Genomic DNA, 18,046 nt, shown 5'->3' with positions numbered 1-18,046 from the left:
AAGATCATAAGATGTAAAGCATGATGCAGGGAATAAATTAATTTGCCTCCATGATAGTCATACATGTAAAAAAAAATTCAGTCTATTTGGAACACTTTGAGATGTTTGCGAGTCATGATGAAAGGAGAATTTAGATGCAAATTCAAATTATTTTTCAAACTAATATAAGACAAATAGGTTGAATTTTCAAAAATTTGTCCCAATCTCACAGCATAATTTCAGTAGGAAGCGGTGGAAAATCATCAAAATGGTGTAAATAACTATTTATATCACTACTCTGGGGATTCCAACAAACTTGTAGCAGTAGATGAACGGAACCCTCTCATACATCTGGCAGACTAGCACAAATGATATCCTGGTGGGTGTTTGGCATTTGAGAGGAGTTGCATTGTGTTCATACAGTTCATTTCCATTTTCATGGGTAGTGGAGTTGATTCTCTTCTTAGTGGTGGGAGCTTGCTTACCATTGGCTTTTGTGCTTTTTATTTTCAGTGTTATCATCAGTCCTCTAAATGTACATGCACATGAATCTTCACACCCACACTTACCCATAGAGGGCAAAATGGGGCTGCAGATATTTTTAATAGGTGGGAGGGAGGGAATGGAGGATTCAGGTCTGTAACTTTAAGGGTGTTTTACATGGGTGAGAGGGTGTGACACACTTGAAATAAGGAATAAGAAAATATAATCCTATCTACTGAAAACTATAAAAGTCCCGACATAGTTTATACAGTTTGTGCTGTGTCATATGTACATGGGCACATTATTGACAACACTTCGGCTTTCCGCTGAACTTAGCAATAAATTGTGCATGTTGACTTTTAGCATTTTCATTATATTTACCAATCGAGTGAAACTTGGGTAAGGAAGTGGTTGAATTATTTAAAAAGGGAGGAAGTTATTGCAAACTCCTGTAATGCTTATCATTTGTTAGTACCTGGGAAATGTTGGGCCTGCCGTTTTTAACCCTTATATAGTGGACAAAGGATTGCGAGTTGACTTGTTAGTACAGTAATATTTATTCACACATACAATTGATATGAATCACCCACACAATCAATACTAAATTATTTATAGAATACTAAAGTTCAAGTTCAATACTAGGTCTTGACTTCACTTTTGCGTGACTGGCAAGTACCCTGGCAGATATTGGTCTTTATAAACATGTTGGTCTCTGCAGTCCTATGCATAGTCTGCTCCTTCAGTCTGGTCTGATACTCTGGGTCTGGTCTTCCTTCTGTCGTTGGTGTGGTGGTTCTCCTTCTGCTAGTCATTGCTGGTGTGGTCATTTGTAGGAGAGAGGGATTCTTCCGTTATGCTGCACCTTTTATCCCTCATTGGTTTTGCGCTCTTTTGGGTGGTCTCTTGAGTATCACGAATCAATAGATGAGGGCTTGATCACCCTCATTGATAAAGTCCAATCAATCTCTGGGGTGCACCCAACGGCCATGCCTGTAGGTGCTGGAAGTACGTTGGTCACATATCTCCCTCCCAAATAAGGTTAAGGTGCCCCTGTGTCTGGTAAACAATTCTGTTTAACCAGAAAGTGTCCATTGTCTTTGACATAGCCTATATCCTGTGTATTTGGTCATCTGAGCTGTTTTATCTCTGCCCTTTAAGCTACAGCCTGTGGCTCGTTTGGCCATAGAAGGGAAAGAATCCAACTGAACTCATCACATTACACTCATCACACCACCCATATGTTCCCATCAATTCTTGAATTTTAAAATGACTCACTAAAATAATTGATAATATTGTTATAATCCAACCATATCAGCAATAATAATACAATAATATTAAGACCTGCTTTACTGCCATTTGATACTTTTTTTTAATGGCATTTGCTGAAGCTGCTGACAGTGTGGTTCATAACTCCTTTCAAGTGCTTGGAAAATCATTATTCTTTTTAAGGCATGCAAGCAGAACCAAGGTTTTTGATGAACTGGGGGGGAGTAGATTATGAAAAATAATAAATTCATTGGATTGTATATTTCTTACTTATGTAGCACAAGGAAATGTTTAGCTTACCAAATCCTCTTGTATCTACTTGTGTGCTGTCAGATTTTACAATAGAATATAACATGTAAAACTCTGCTTTTACATGTGTACAATGTAAAACACCATTTCATTTATCCTTCAAGCTCAGTTTTGGGGGAATGCCATTTTCTGGAAAGCCAAGCTTCAATGGGAAAAATTTCAAAGGCTGTATGGAGTCTATAAATTACAATGGAATTAATATCACTGATCTCGCCAGGAGAGGAAAACTAGACACATCTAAAGTGGTAAGTTCATTGATTTGGCAATGAGTGAAGTTAAGTTGATGTATTCATGATGGCCTGACTGAAGTTGCTCCAAGTCTTTGACAACAAGGTCCTGTAAAATGAAGAACATAAAGACATAAATGTGATAATCAATTAACACTAAGAAGAATGGACAAGTATTGGAGATTATAGATGTTTTGTTATTCTCTATTATGCCATCATTTCCTTTGTTGGAAGAGCTGTTTCTGTGTTGGTTATGCATTGTTTTCGTCTTTTCTGCAAAGCAACTTGATAAATGTTTTAAAATTTGGCATCAATATTGCTACATTAAATCATTTCTCTATGTTGCTTTCTGCATAACAGGACATTGTCCTGGTATGACTTATCAATCTTAAATGAAAGCTTTACTTCCTAGTTATTGTAGTTGTTTTCTAATCATTTGCTACTTGAGGTTGCCCCATATATCAATCTGTACTGTATGAGTGAACAGTATCTACCCCAGATTCACACCAATTCTACTTTGCAACTATGCTGTTAACACAAAAGCATAGCAAAGGACAAATGACCCCTGATCTCCCTCCTCTTCTGGTGGTAAGCACCCATCCTTGTTTTTGCACCTTCTCATTACTGCTTTGTATGGCATGACTGAGTTCAGTGGCTTACTTCATGAAATCTAAAAAGTATATGGCTACATCTTTCCTTCTTTTGGTACAGCATTTCAAAGCTCCAGTCCTCTGTGGTACGACTTGCACTTTTTTTTTAGGGACTTGACACTGCATTATATAAAGTTTTTCTTATTCTTAGCAACAGCACCTCTTGCACAGAACATGTATTACAGTAAAATTTACTGGTTGTATGAACTTCTTGTATTAGCTACTGCTTTACAATATTTTCTAGTGATTGTTTGGAGCAAACCTGTCCATTTCTGCTCAGTCACATATGGAACATGCAGCGTTTGGGAGCTATGTAGAAAGTAGATTGGCAAGATTCATGCCTTGCTTATGTGTCAAAGATTTTGGCTACAAGCCCCACACTGGGGACTTGAGCACATAAGAACATAAGAAATAGAAGCAGGAGTAGGCCATCTAGCCCTTCGAGCCTGCCCCGCCATTCAATAAGATCATGGCTGATCTGTCGTGGCTCAGTTCCACCTTCCTGCCCTCTCCCCATAACCCTTAATCCCCTCTCTTATCAAAAACCCATCAACCCGCGTCTTAAAAATATTTAGCGAGGCAGCCTCCACCACTTCAACGGGCAGAGAATTCCAGAGATTCACCACCCTTTGAGTGAAGAAGTTCCTCCTCAACTCCGTTCTAAACCGCCCCCCCTTTATCTTGAGGCTGTGCCCCCTAGTCCTACTGTCTTTTTTGAGCGGGAAGAGTCTCTCCACCTCTATCCTATCCATCCCATTCATCATCTTATACGTCTCAATGAGATCTCCCCTCATTCTTCTAAACTCCAATGAGTACAAGCCTAGTTTATTCAGCCTCTCCTCATAGCTCAAGCCCCTCAACTCCGGTATCAGCCTAGTAAACCTCCTCTGCACTCCCTCCAAGGCCAAAATATCTTTGCGCAGGTGCGGCGCCCAAAACTGCACACAGTACTCCAGCTGCGGCCTCACCAATGCCCTATACAGCTGCAGCAAGACCTCCCTACTTTTATATTCAATCCCCCTCGCTATGAAGGCCAGCATCCCATTCGCCTTCCTGACCACCTGCTGCACCTGCAAGCTGGGTTTTTGCGACTCATGCACAAGGACCCCGAGGTCCCTCTGCACTGTCGCCTGCTGTAGTTTTTCGCCACATAAGTAATAGTCCTTCCTACCATTATTCCTACCAAAGTGGACCACCTCACACTTGCCAACATTAAATTCCATTTGCCATTTCCTGGCCCATTCGCCCATGATGTAGGCTGATGTAGGCTGGTGTACATGGTACATGATGTAGGCTGGTGGCTCCATGCAGTACTGAGGAAGTGCTCCACTGTTGTAGGTGCATTCTTTTGGATGAGACTTTAAAGTGACACTGACTAGCAAGTTTGCAGATGGTACTAAGATTGCTGGGGTTGTGGACAATGATGAAGATTGCCAGAGAATACAGCAGGATATTAGATAGGCTCGAAAATGGGGCAGAGAAATGGCAGATGGAATTTAAGCTGGACAAATGTGAGGTGATGCATTTTGGTGGGAGCTATAAAACAAATGGCAGAACTATCAAGAGCACAGACACACAGAGATCTGGTTTACAGATCCTTAAAAGTGGCAGCACAGGTGAAAAAAGTAGTGAAGAAAGCATATGGCATGCTTCAGCCAGGGCATCATGTATAAACGTTGGCAAATTATGTTAGTTATATAAAATGTTGGTTAGGCCACATTTGGAATACTGTGTCCAATCCTGGTCATCACTACCAGAACGATGTGGGCTTTGGAGGGAGTACAGAAAAGGTTTACCGGGATGTTGTCTGGTACAGAGGGTATTGGCTATGCGGAGAGATTTGAATAAACTGGGATTGTTCTCCCTGGAAAGATGGAGGCTGAGGGGTGACCTGGTAGAAGTTTATAAAATTGAGGGGCATAGATAAGGTTAACAATTGGAAGCTTTTTCCCACGGCAGAAATGACAATTACAAGGGAGCACAAGTTCAAGGTAAGGGGGGACAGGTTCAGTAGAGACGTGTGAAGGAAGTCTTTTTTACACAGAGGATGGTGAGGACATGGAATGCACTGCCAAGTGAGGTGGTTGAGGCAGATATATTAGTGACATTTAAGACTTAACTGGGTAGGGACATGAACAGGTGGGGTAGAAGGGGATACAGGTGGTTGGTCTAGGTAGGACAATGTGATTGACACAGGCTTAATGGGCCAAAGGGCCTGTTCCTGACAATAGTTCTTTTGAGACTATCCTGCCTTCTGGGTGAGACATAAAAGACCCCTTGGCATGATTTGAAGAAGAGTGGGGAACTTATCCCAGCATCCTAATCTGTATTTATCTCCCAAAAAATATGATTAAAAAAGACACCTAGTCATCGTCTCATTGCCTTTTGCTGTCCGCATGTTTGCTACCAAGTTTCCTTATCTTACAACAATGGTTAAACTTTCAAAGTATCTCATTCATTGTAAATCACTGAGAACTGTCAACCAAAGTAACCAAATTTACTAAATGACTCCCAAATGAAGAAATTATCAACAAGATTGTAGTTTTTATATCAACATGAATCCAAACTAATGCAAATTAGTCATGAATTAACGGGCAAATGACACACCAAAATTTCACTCTAAATAGTTGACACAACAAAGATACACCTGGTACAACTTGAGCCCCTGCAGACATGTGGCACCACATATAGTTCCAAAGCTCTCCAATTCACCCTCTGATTTATAGAATCTTTCACGTTCCTACTCAATTGTTTTGACCCCTGAATCATATTCAATGACAACTGTATTCTGTTGAGGTCCCAGAGTCACTGGATATCCAAAAGGTACACTTCTGCAGAACTTCCTTAGCTAGGTTCATAACAGTCTTAATGGTACATATTCCTCAAAGGCTCCTTTACCTGATCCTTTTAATGAATCCCATTAAAGAGCCTGGTTGACTCCAGCAAAACTAAACAGCAGTAGTAAAATTGTCAATTCCTAACTATTTCTAACTCTGTCTTTGTCTTTCTGTCCTGCTCAAGTGTATTATACACACACAGCTCCGGCATGAACGTGCCTTTGCTGTTCTCCCCTCTGCTACAGCTTTCCCTTTCTGAGGATTTGCTTTTCCTGCAGCATTCCTTTGTATCTAACCCCAGGGCTTTTTAACTTAAACTCCCCCCTATTGCTACTGCTGTCAGGTCAAGAGTCACCTGGTCACATGAGACAGGCTTTCTTATTGTTCAAGAAAATTACAACTGATCCTGTTTACAGTTGATGCAAACTCTTTTAGAAAAAAAACTTTTCAAACATTCATGAAAACAATGACATATTTCACAAATATTTCCAAGCAGTTACACATTTGCCCTATTGCCATAGGTCATCACAATGTCCTCAAGTCATGAAAGGTGCTACATAAGTTCTTTATTGTTAGTGTTAATTTAAAACTGTTATCAGTTTGATATATTGCTACAGACATCTCTGTCGCTGCAAATCAATAAGGTTATAGTCTTGCAGGTAAGTTACAGGAAAGTACTACTATTGATTTGTGTACACTTGGTGACTCAAAGAAGATGTGGTTGAAATACTGATTAATGAATAAGACTATAGTTAACTTTTAAGTTAGCACTGCATTTTGCCTTTGGGAAAATCTGGAAATAGCTAACCTATATTTTTTATTACATTATAGCAATAAAGACGAGTCATGTGCAACAAGTAAAATTTTAGCAGTGATCTCTTATTAGCAGTATCGCTATTGATCTCATATCGAATTGATAGGTATCATCAGTTTGTAGATCAATCTAGCCTCAGGATATGAACAATACACAACCCACTTACTGCAATCTTCTGTAATATAAAATGATAACTAACACAATATACAGTTTGTTGATGGTTCATTTGCTAATGCTGACACCACTCTATCTATGACATGCTTTCAAATGCTGCACAAAGGCAGATAGTTTACTGCATCACATTGCTCCTTTCTGGCAGTAATTGTGAACTCTTTTCCTCAGGCAACAAGAATATTATTATAACAATAGATTTCTACTCTGTCCTAACTGTCAGTTACTCCTCCAATCATTGCTGGAAGATGTTATAACTTCTATCCTTAATAATTGTTGCTATGGAACAGCTATATAAATATACCAGCAGTTTTTTAAAATATCGGTCTTGGTAAACACGCCCTTCTATTATAGCAGAACAATGGGACATCCATACTACTGATACAAATGCCATTTTAAAATGAACAGCTGGAACTGTCTCCCATCAGTAATCATTACTAATCAGGTCAACAAAGAAGCACAGAAAGACATCAACAACAGATTGTTTTCCATAAAGTACAAGCTGTGAAAAATCATTTTCTTTTTGATTTGAGTCAACTCCATTTAAATGCCTGGAGCATGAGTATCTTGTGTGAAACACACACACATTGAAATCCAATTCCTGGATTATTCTATAGAACTTGCTCATGTTTCCAATTAAACACCTCAAATATATATTTGCTGAAGGTCAGTTTGATTCACGTCGTCATCACATAGATGGGGCAGCATGCTGGCATAGTGATTAGCACTGCTGCTTCACATTGCCAGGGGCTCGGGTTCATTTCCGGACTTGGATCATTGTTTGTATGGCGATTATGTATTCTCTCTGTGAGTTTCCTCCAGGTGTTCCAACATCCTCCCACACTCCAAAAATGCGCCAGTTAAGTTGATTAGTCATGCTAAATTGACCCTTTAGTGTTAGAGAGATTAGCAGGTAATTATGTGGAGTTATGGGAATGGGACCTGGATGGAATTGTTATCAGTGCAGGTTTGATGGGCTGAATGGCCTCTTTCTGCGCAGTTGAGATTCTTTGACTCAATGATCTGCCCTCTCATGCGGCCTACATAGTGACAGTGAGGATTTTCCTCCTGGCAATGAGTAAACGTTTGTATTTTGCTCAAAGTTCAACATGGAAGAACAATACAAAATCTGGACATCACAGTGATCCAAGGCTGGGTCTGCACCAGCTTAAGGTTTTAGCCTCATTACCACATTTAGATTCACTTAAATCCTGCAGAAAACTTGTCTCTCTATTCCCTTAGAATACAGAGCATAAAAGACAATAGCGAACCAACACAGTCACTATGGGCCGAATGGTGCCTTTGCTGTATCAGTTCCTTGATTCTGTGGAGTATAAGGTTTTTTCATTGGGCAATAACATCCTCAGTCTTTTTTCTTACTGTACCTAATGTAGCATGATGTAAACATGATGCAATTTTTAAACTCTGACTTAAATGTCTTTATATCCCTGTCTTTCATAATAATTTATGATTCAAATATACAATATTTTAAGTATTTTGTACACAAATAACAGAATAGGTAGAGACATTAAGAGTTCCACAGGTAATGAGATAGGCAAACCATCTCAAATCTGAAAATACAATAAAGAAATCTAATGAAAGAATAGTGTGGTTTTATGAAGGGAAGATCATTTTTGACCAACCGTTTTGTATTCTTTGAAGAAATAACAAAGAGTAAACAAGAGCCATACTGTGGATGAGTATAAGTGGATTTTTAAAAAGACTTCAAATTCAAGATTCAAAAGTCACAACCTCACAATTTAAGGCCAAAACATGCAGAGTCAGGGACAAGTGCCAGAAATGGTTAAAAAGCAGAAAACATAGAGGAGGTGTTAAGTTATTCAGACTGGCAGAAGAGAGGAAAGAGGTATTTCATTGTTCTGAGAGTATTGTTGTACACCATTTCCGTAAATTATTTGGATTCGTGAATTGGAAGTGCTATTTCAAAATCAGCTTTTGACAGTAAATGCAATTTTATGCATGGAGTATATCAGCAGGGGTGTGTATGTGCAAAGAATTAATGACAAGGTGGTACTTAAGTGATAACAGATAGAGATATGATCAATACTGATACTTCTCCAAGGAAAACAAAATAGCAGATAAATGGTGCAAAACAGCAGAATTAACCTGCATCTCTGTGAAGAAAACAAATTGGTCTCAATAGCCAATTATAGGCCTGTGTGGTTTGTAGCTTGGCTAGCATAAGGCAGTACAGATCAGGGAGCCAGGATAGCCTGCCAACAGAAGACAAAGTAACTTTGCTTTCTTCTGCACAATCTGAAACAAGTATTAACATCTTCCAAACCGGTTGCACTGACTAAATTCTGGAAATAAGGTGTAACATAAGCACTCTCATATAGTCTCTCACTGAACGAGTGATTAAAAGCACTGCAGCCTGTAACCATATTGTCTGTAACAATAAACATGGTTCAAGGCCTCATTTATATTGTGTTAGCTGATCAATCAGCAGTTTGTTTGGTTCAGTCAGCCTCAGTATTGCTAGACTAAATATGCAGGGCATGCTGCTTGTTGTCTTGATGAGATTAGTCATCCAAAGAAAGAACATTTATGTGGCATCTTTCACAACCTTAAAATGTCCCAAAATACTTTCCAGCCAATTAAGTACTTTTGAAGAATAGTAACTGCTGTAATGTTGGAAACAAGGCAACCTATTTGCACATAACAAGATTCCACAATTTATTTACCTGAGTACTGGAGGAAATTCCCCTGCTCATCTTTAAGTGCATGCTTTTGGATCTTTTATGTCCATCTAAAATAGGCAAACAGGGCCAGAATTTAAAATCCCGACTGAAAGACTGCACTTCTAATAATACTGCCATACCGTAACACTGCACGAGATCATCGAGTTGGAATTTGTGCTCAGGTCCTTGACTAGGGCCTGAATTTACAATCTTCCAAATGAAAGGAACAAACCCCACAAACTGAGCCACTGCTTACACAACAGAAAAGAAGTGAGTAATTCCTGTGAAGTAGGAAGGCCTTTGCACTATTTGGGAAAAAAATATGTAGACACTGGATTTATGTTTAATGTATCAATACTTGTTCCTTGTTTTTCTTTCCAGGGTAACCTGAGCTTCTCCTGTGCGGAATCTCGTGCCGTTCCCGTGTTTTTCAATAGCAGCAGTTACTTGTTGCTGCCTGGACACATGAACCAGGATTTGTTTTCAGTCAGTTTTATGTTCCGGACGTGGAACCCCAACAGTTTACTCTTATTCAGCAAATTTGCCCCTGGCTATGGAATGGTGGAAATTGACCTCAGTGATGGAAAAGTCAGCATTAACATCAGCGTCAACCAGACAAAGATGAATAGCATTGAGATGTCTGCAGGTACGTGTGAAACAAATAAAACTGTTCAAATCTTCAGACAAGCTTTGGTTAAAGCTGTACATTTTAGCACTGAAGTATGAGAATCACAGATGAGACCTCCTTTCAGAAAATCAAAGCATTCTCAATAATTTTAATATCCCATTTTTATATTTCTGCTCATTTTTACCAGCATTTTACAAGTGAAAGTGTTCAGGACTTTCTTTCAGACCATGATGCACAATTGAAATTATAATCATGGAACAAACTTTGATTTATTATTGTCATATGTATTGGACTACAGTGAAAAATAATGTTTCTTGTGTGTGAGTCAGACAAAACACACCATTCATAGAGTACATAGGGGAGAAGGAAAGGACATAGTACAGAGTGTAGTGTTACAGTCATAGCTAGGGATAGCTAGAAAGATCAACTTAACATAAGGTAGATCCATTCAACAGTCTGATGGCACCTGGTAAGAAGCTGTTCTTGAGCCGTTTGGTATGTGTCCTCAGACTTTTGTACATTTTTCCCGATGGAAGAAGGTGGAAGAGATAATGTCCTGGGCGTGTGAGGTCCTTGATTATGCTGGCTGCTCTTCTGAGGCAGTGGGAAATGTAGACAGAGTCAATGGATGGGAGGCTGATTTGTGTGATACACTGGGCTACATTCACAATAGTTTATTGCAATCTTGGTCAGAGCAAGCGCCATACCAAGCTATGATGCATCCAGAAAGGATGCTTTCTATATAGTATCTATAAAAATTGGTGAGAGTCGCAGCAGACATGCCAAATTTCCTTATCCTTCTGAGAAAGTAGAGGCTTTGGTGAGCTTTCTTAACTATAACATCAATGTGGAGGGACCAGGATGGGTTATTGATGATCTGGGCACTTGATCTGGATTAGCAACTGGATCTACTGATAATAATTCAACTTCTCCTACTTATTTTTGTTATGACCATGTCTGGGAATAGAAATATAATGATTATGTTGCTTGAGTACTAATCCAGAAGCCTGAATTTATTGACCTGGAGACATGAGTTCAAATTACATCATAGCAGCTGAGGAATTTCAATTTTGTTCTTAAAATAAATCTGAAAAAAAAGCCAATATCAGTAACAGTGACAAACTACTGATTGTCATAAAAGCCCATTTTATTCACTGATGTTATTCAGAGAAGGAAACCTGCTGACCTTGCTTTGAACAATGTGGCTCCAGAATCATAGCAACACATTTTCCTCTTAACTGCTTCAGGTGGCCTAGCAAGCCACTTGGTTATTTGAAACTGCTACAAAGAAACTGCATATTTACCATCAAGCCAGGTGATCAATCCTGGCTCACCGAGGAGAGTAAAAGAACTTCCCGGAACAGTATCACCTATACCGAAAAATAAAGTGAAATTTTAGGGAAGCTACAATTTAGGACTGCATGCATACTAAATAGAAGCAGTATTCTATAGACTGAGCTAAGCGATCTCAGAACCAATGGGTTAGATCAAAGCTCGACAGTCCTGAATGGTGGTGAATAATTAAACAACCAACCAGAGGAGGAGCATCTACAAATATCCCCATCCTCAATGATGGGGAAACTGAGCACAATAGTGCAAAAGGCAATCTGAAGAGTTTGAAACCATTTTCAGCAAGAAGTGCTAAGTGGATGATTAGGCCTCCTTCTGAGGTCTCCAGCATTGCAGATACCAGTCTTCAACCAAATTGATTTACCAGACAGATATCAAGAAATGACAGAAGGGATTGGATACAGCAAAGACTATGCTGACAGTGTCCCGATTGTACTGTTAATGACTTAGAATCATAGAATCCCTACAGTGCAGAAGGAGGCCATTTGGCCCACTGAGCCTGCATCAAAAACAATCCCACCTAGGCCCTATCCCATTAACCACTCATATTTACCCTGCTAGCCCCCCTGACGCCCAAGGGGCAATTTAACATGACCAATCCACCTAACCTTGTGTCCCAGAACTAGCCATGCCCTAAGACAAAATGTTCCAGTGTAGCAAAACATTAGAATTGGCCTGATAATATGGAAAATTGCCCAGAAGTGTCCTGGCTACAGAAGTTAGATCAAATTATAGCAACTGATTGGCTTACCATCATCTTCCCTAGGGCAGGTAGGACAATTACTGCTGAGATTGCCACCGATGTCCACACTCTAAGAATTAATTTAATAAGTTGAAACAGATTTTTAAAAATTGACAAAATTTAAATGAATTTGAATATTAATTATACATTTTTAATACATGCTGAGCCTTAGTGATGTTCGTCCAGCAGAAGGAATTCTTCAGTTGCAAGCAATAAAAAGAACTTACTTCAACAAGTAAATCAAAGAGAAAGATTTAATAAAGACACTTTATTACTGCAACACTGAGGCCATACCCTAGGCTGTACAAGTTCTTCACTGCTTCCCAAACTGCTTCTTTTTTGTGGTGGTCAGCTGACCACTACTTCATTTTGTCATTGGTTTCATTGCCCACCAGTTCAGCTAGTTAGCTGACCCTCACAACATGTTACCATTGGTTACATTATAACCGATCCAGTGTTATCATTAGGTAGTTGCATTCTAACAAGTGATGAGATTCGCCTTTTAAAATGGCTGTTATTAACCTAAATAGACTATTTCTTTAAAAAAACATCTTGCTTATGAATCGTTTCCACTGCCAAGCTACCATTTACTAATTCTTTGAGACTGGTTGATATTCTGCACAAAAGTAAGGAAGTTCACCCATGCTTCATGTAGATTGCAGCCTGAATGCACAATTAGAATCCTTGAGCCTTAACTTTCTCACCTTTTGCCTAAACTATCCACTTTACAATAAGTGGGACTTTTTTTCTGTGCAGTGCACACTCACTCGTACTATATAAACAAAAATTTGATACATCTTCAATTGTTTGTTCTTGAGACTCTGAAACTTGATGACAGGTTTCAATGTGCACCTAGCAACAAGCTAATGGACAAAACTCCATCTAAAGAGAAATAAAAATAGCTTTGAAAAAAATAGTCAAGGAAGGAGTAGCCCTTACTAGGGTTATGCACTGCAAACTTACAAAATTCAATGGTGAAAAATACAGTATCCTCTTGGGTTGCTTTCAAATTAAAGTGTGACTTGTTAATCTTCATTGGGGAGCTCATTGGGAAGAACTGCTGAACCAAAGGAAGTGAGGAGCTGAATTAACATTGGCAGAAATATAGTTATTAACCTAGGGAGTTTCCATGATTAACTGAAGTATGTTAATCCAGTTCCATTGTACAGTTGGAATCAGTGATTCCTTGAAATTAGTTCCCAGATGTTGTAATCAGCACTTCCTATTTAAATATTAAAACCTTAGAAAGAAAGAAATTGAATAAATCTGAAGACGACTGGAGTTAGTCAAAATTTTTCTCTATTATTTTTGAACAGAAATAAGCTTCTGGGCCCTAAATTTCCTAGGACATTGTGCTGTTGTGTTTTATCTTCTGTAGCCAAAACCTTATGTATGGGAACACATTACCTTACTCTGCTAAGGTCCGAAGATTCCATCCCTACTAGATGTCCATCAATGCATTAGGGGGAGGGGGTGTCAAGAGACGCAGGGGGCCGGGAGGTGCTACAATGTCACATTGAGCCAGTGCAATTGACTCAGACCCCATGCTGCATCTGCATCTCCCTCCCAACAATGTTTACCTCACCTTATGTCCCAGCAATGTTCACCACCTACCCCTGCCCTTGCACTGGCGGTGGTCACTTCCTCCCACTACTCAGACAGTACTCAATAAACGTGTTGAATGAGAGGGAGTGGGGTGAATATTGTCAGAGATGAGAGTGGTTTGGGGGAGTGAACGCTGTCAGGAATGGAAGCGCTGGTGCGGGGACTTAACACTGTTGTGAAATGGGTGTTGAACGTTCTTGGGGTTTGAACGTTGTTGATTGTGGGGGGGTGTGGTGAACAATTTTGGGGACAAGAGCACAGGGTGAACATTGTTGGGGATGGGGTGGGTGAGCACTGTCACTGAGGGAGACTGTGCAGTGTCATTGACAGTTCATTTTAAAGCAATTGAAGATAATGAACTGAAGACAGACCTTAAAAGGAGCATCTTTACTTCATAATGAGAAAAAAGGGGCAAGCTGCAATGTTATTACGCTTGACAATTTGCTTCCTGAATCAGTTTATACCTGCATCCTTGTTGGGACTAGCATTGGAAGGTCTAAAGACTTCAGTGTAAAGAGGAAAGTAGGTAGATTAAACCACAGCCAGCGTTAGACACAGCCTTTTCACACTGACCAGAAGATCTGCATTTATCCTATTAATTCAGCATTTTTTAAAAGTACAACTAATAGTCGGATACATCAGCTGGCAGAGGAAGGGACCACACAATCTTTAAAGTAGAAGATGATAATGCTGCTGCCATATTTGAGAGCTGAACTGAGTAAGTTTAATAAAGGTTAGAAAGTGCACCCTCAAGCGTGTGACTAAAGAGCAGCTTATCCCCTGGGAGCAAGTCAGGCAGAACTCGGCAAACCTATCCAATTACTCTCTAACAGAGGCTGCGAGGAATGATGCAAGTTTTGTGGTAAAATATTTACCGGACTACACAAGATAAATTGGAAACCATGCGAGACATTTTTTTCTATGCACTAGCAGTTCCTAATTTAAGAATTCCAATATATCCAGTCATCTAAACAAGAAGTAGGCCATTACCTGATCAAAGCATCTCCACTGTGCACAGGAAGAAAATTGACCTGATCTCTTAAGATCTGTGTGGTAGTATGACTCCCTAGCGAAAGGAATAATCTTTTCCCTTTCCGGTTATATTGAATCATGGGATGATCATCTGATGGTCCATTTATAGTATCAAAGGGGAACTATATCAGTACATTATTCATCTCCTGTTCGTTAGCATAGAAATTACAGTGAAAAGAGTTCAAGTGCTTCTCCCACATAACAAAAGAAATCAAAGCATGTGTGCATAGGACTAGACAGTGGAATTGAGGTATAAGATCGATCATGGTCTTATTGATTAGCAATACAAGCTCCAAAGGGGCACATGGCTGACTGTGTCTCTTATTTCGTAAGTTCCTGAATTTTATACCTCTCAGCTGTTGTGAAAATTAACAAAAGCAAATCTTAACCAATAGTTACAGATCTCACTGGTGGGATAATGATTTTGGATCTTCCCCGCCCCTTGTCAGTGATGTCCTCAATGATCGGGGCAGGCAATGGTGTGGGGGAGGGGGGGGGAAGGCTAATGATCAAGGACAGGAGAGGGATGGAAAGAGAAGTGCTGACTCTGATTGGGGTTGGCAAGGGAAGCCCCTGAGACCTCCATGGTGGGTTGGGGGGGACAGTATATATAGATTCTGATTGAGGTGCCCTTTAACGATGGTACCCTGATCTCTGTGCAGCTGGGTTTTGCTTGCATGTTGAGGTTCTGCACCCCACATGACGGCATGAAACATTCCCCCTTGATTTCATTTGGCAGTGTGTCATAAGATCTGGAGAGAAAACTAATGTGTTTCTCTGGAGAGAGACATGGTGGTTTTCTTGCCGCAAACAACATTCTGCCATTTTTTGGTAAGATTCCCCCCATCATGGTTCCTGTTAAGAGTTTATAGTGGTTTGTCCTTAAATGGATTGAATCATAAAAGCCCTACAATTCAGAAAGAGGCCATCTGGCCCATCAAGTCTGCACCGACCACATCCCATCCAGACCCTACTCCCATATCCCTACACATTTACCTGCTAATCCCTTTAACCTACACATCTCAGGACATGAAGGGGCAATTTTAGCATAGCCAATCAACCTAACCCATCTTTGGACTATGGGAGGAAACTGGAGCACCCAGAGGAAACCCATGCAGACACAAAGAGAATGTGCAAACTCCACACAGATACCAAGCGGGGAATTGAATCCAAGACCCTGGAGCTGTAAGCAGCAGTGCTAACCATGGTGCTACCATGCCAAAGTGTAACAATTCTGATTTTATGGACAGCTCGAAAATAAAAAATTACTGGAAAAAAGTAAAACTTGAAACTAGAACCGACAGAATGGATGGAAATAAATATAGTAGTTTATAGAATCATAGGTTGGCTAGCACAGAAGGAAGCCAATCAGCCTGCTGTGCCTATGAGAGCTTTCTGCAACAATAACTCCGGTTGTCTCACTCCCCATTCTTTTCCCATGGCCCTGTGATGTTTTTCTCTTCAGGGACTTATTTGGTTAACTTTTGAAAGCCACAGTTGAACCTGCCTATAGCACCCTCTCAAGCAGTACATTTCAGACCCTAACCACTCAGTGCAATGAAGTTTTTCGAATACTATTTGTTCTTTTGCCATTTCACTTTAAAAAAGGTGTTCTCAGTTCTCAACCCTTCCTCCAATGAGAGTGAAAGAATTTTGACAGTTAAATTATAATGTGATCAGGCACAGTCAACATGGCTTTGTGAAAGGGAACTTGTGCTTTTTCAGCAAGTAAAAGCAAGATGAATAAAGGGGAAGCTATAGATGTGGTGTACTTAGATTTCCAAAAGGCATTTTATAAGGAAGGTAGAGAACGTTATTTCAACAAATTGTAAAATAATTAAAGGGCTCCCCCCACCATCTCATCTTGTTCTCCCCAGCCCCCCTAGCGCACACATTTGGAATTCCCCACTCGCTGGCATGATGTACTGTCACCGAGGTTTACACCTGCTTTTGCAAAACGTGAATGAGGTAAAAGAAATTGCCTGCAAGCTGCAGGCCATTTAACCTGGCACCATTTATTGGAAAATCTATTATTAAGCAAGTCTTAATAATGTACTTTAAAAATAATATGAATAGCACAAGTCTAAAAAGTTTTAAAGGGAAAGCTTGTTTGTCAAATTTATTCAAACTTTTTGAGAATGTAACTAGTTGAGTAGATCAATGGCACAAGTAGATGTGGTATTCTTGAAAATCCATAAGGATACACAGCCACACAAAAGGCAACTCAAGCTAGGATAAAAGTTTAGGGTTTATATTAGCATGGATAAAGGATTGGTTAATGAACAGGAAGCAGAGAGTAGGGAATACATTTAACATTGTTTTGTGAGGCTTTTTGCAACATTCTAACATTAAGGCTTTTTGCAAGGGTGGAAGTGTCAACTACAAGGGGGCACAGGTTCAATTTGAGAGGGGGAAGGTTTTCACACAGAGAGTAGTGGGTGCCTGGAATGCACTGCCAAAGGAGGTGATGGAAGCAGACATATTAGCAACATTTAAGACGCACCTGGATGCGTACATGACCAGGGAGGGAATAGAAGGATATGGACAAAGCAAAGGCTGAAGTTTTTTTTTAAATTTAGTTAGGGCATCATGATTGGCACAGGCTTGGAGGGCCAAAGGGCCTGTTCATGTTTTGTACTCTCCTTTGTTCTTTTTTTTTCTTCATTGTCAAGTGAAAGACTGACTGGTGGAGTGCCAAGGGATCTGTGCTGGGGCTTCAGTTATTTACAGTCTGTACTCATGATTTAGACAGAGAGTCTGTATCTAAGTTTGTTGATAGTAAAAAAAAAACTAGGTGAAAATGCAAACTCTGAGCAGGACACAATGAGATATAGAAAGGTCAAGAGAGTGGGCGACAAGCAGGAGTCTAACGTGGGAAGTGTGAGGTGATTCACTCTGAATGTCATTTACTGATAGTTCATATTGTTACAACTTCCATGTTGTTGCAAAGTATGCTTAATAAAAAATGGCTTTGGCTGGAAATCCATTGACAGGATTTTGAAAAGACTGAAGCCACATTTACCATTTATATAGATGATCTGGAGGAGGGAACCGAGTGTATGGTGTCGAAATTTGCTGATGACACCAAGATTGGTGGAACGGCAAATTGCGCAGAGGGTGTGGAGAGTCTGCAGAAGGATCTAGATAGGCTGGGCGAATGGGCCAGGAACTGGCAAATGGAATTTAATGTTGGCAAGTGCGAGGTGGTCCACTTTGGTAGGAAGAATGGTAGGAAGGACTATTACTTACGT

The 18,046-nt window shown here is 39.9% G+C and overlaps 1 protein-coding gene across 2 annotated transcripts in view; it reads left to right on the top strand.

The window, feature by feature from the left end:
• LOC145356548 (contactin-associated protein-like 2) overlaps positions 1 to 18,046 on the top strand; it is a 1,680,587-nt gene that overhangs the window by 727,369 nt on the left and 935,172 nt on the right. For both annotated transcript variants that reach the window (XM_080209322.1, XM_080209313.1), the window contains exons 7-8: positions 2,142 to 2,282; positions 9,820 to 10,084. In XM_080209322.1, coding sequence (XP_080065448.1) covers positions 2,142 to 2,282; positions 9,820 to 10,084 — 406 coding nt within the window. The remainder of the gene's footprint in view (positions 1 to 2,141; positions 2,283 to 9,819; positions 10,085 to 18,046) is intronic.

Source organism: Carcharhinus amblyrhynchos, chromosome 2, assembly GCF_965287045.1.
Source record: "Carcharhinus amblyrhynchos chromosome 2, sCarAmb.v2.hapA, whole genome shotgun sequence".
Taxonomy (NCBI): Eukaryota; Metazoa; Chordata; class Chondrichthyes; order Carcharhiniformes; family Carcharhinidae; genus Carcharhinus; species Carcharhinus amblyrhynchos.
Note: the sequence above shows the minus strand (reverse complement) of the source record. Positions and strands in the feature narration are given on the sequence as shown.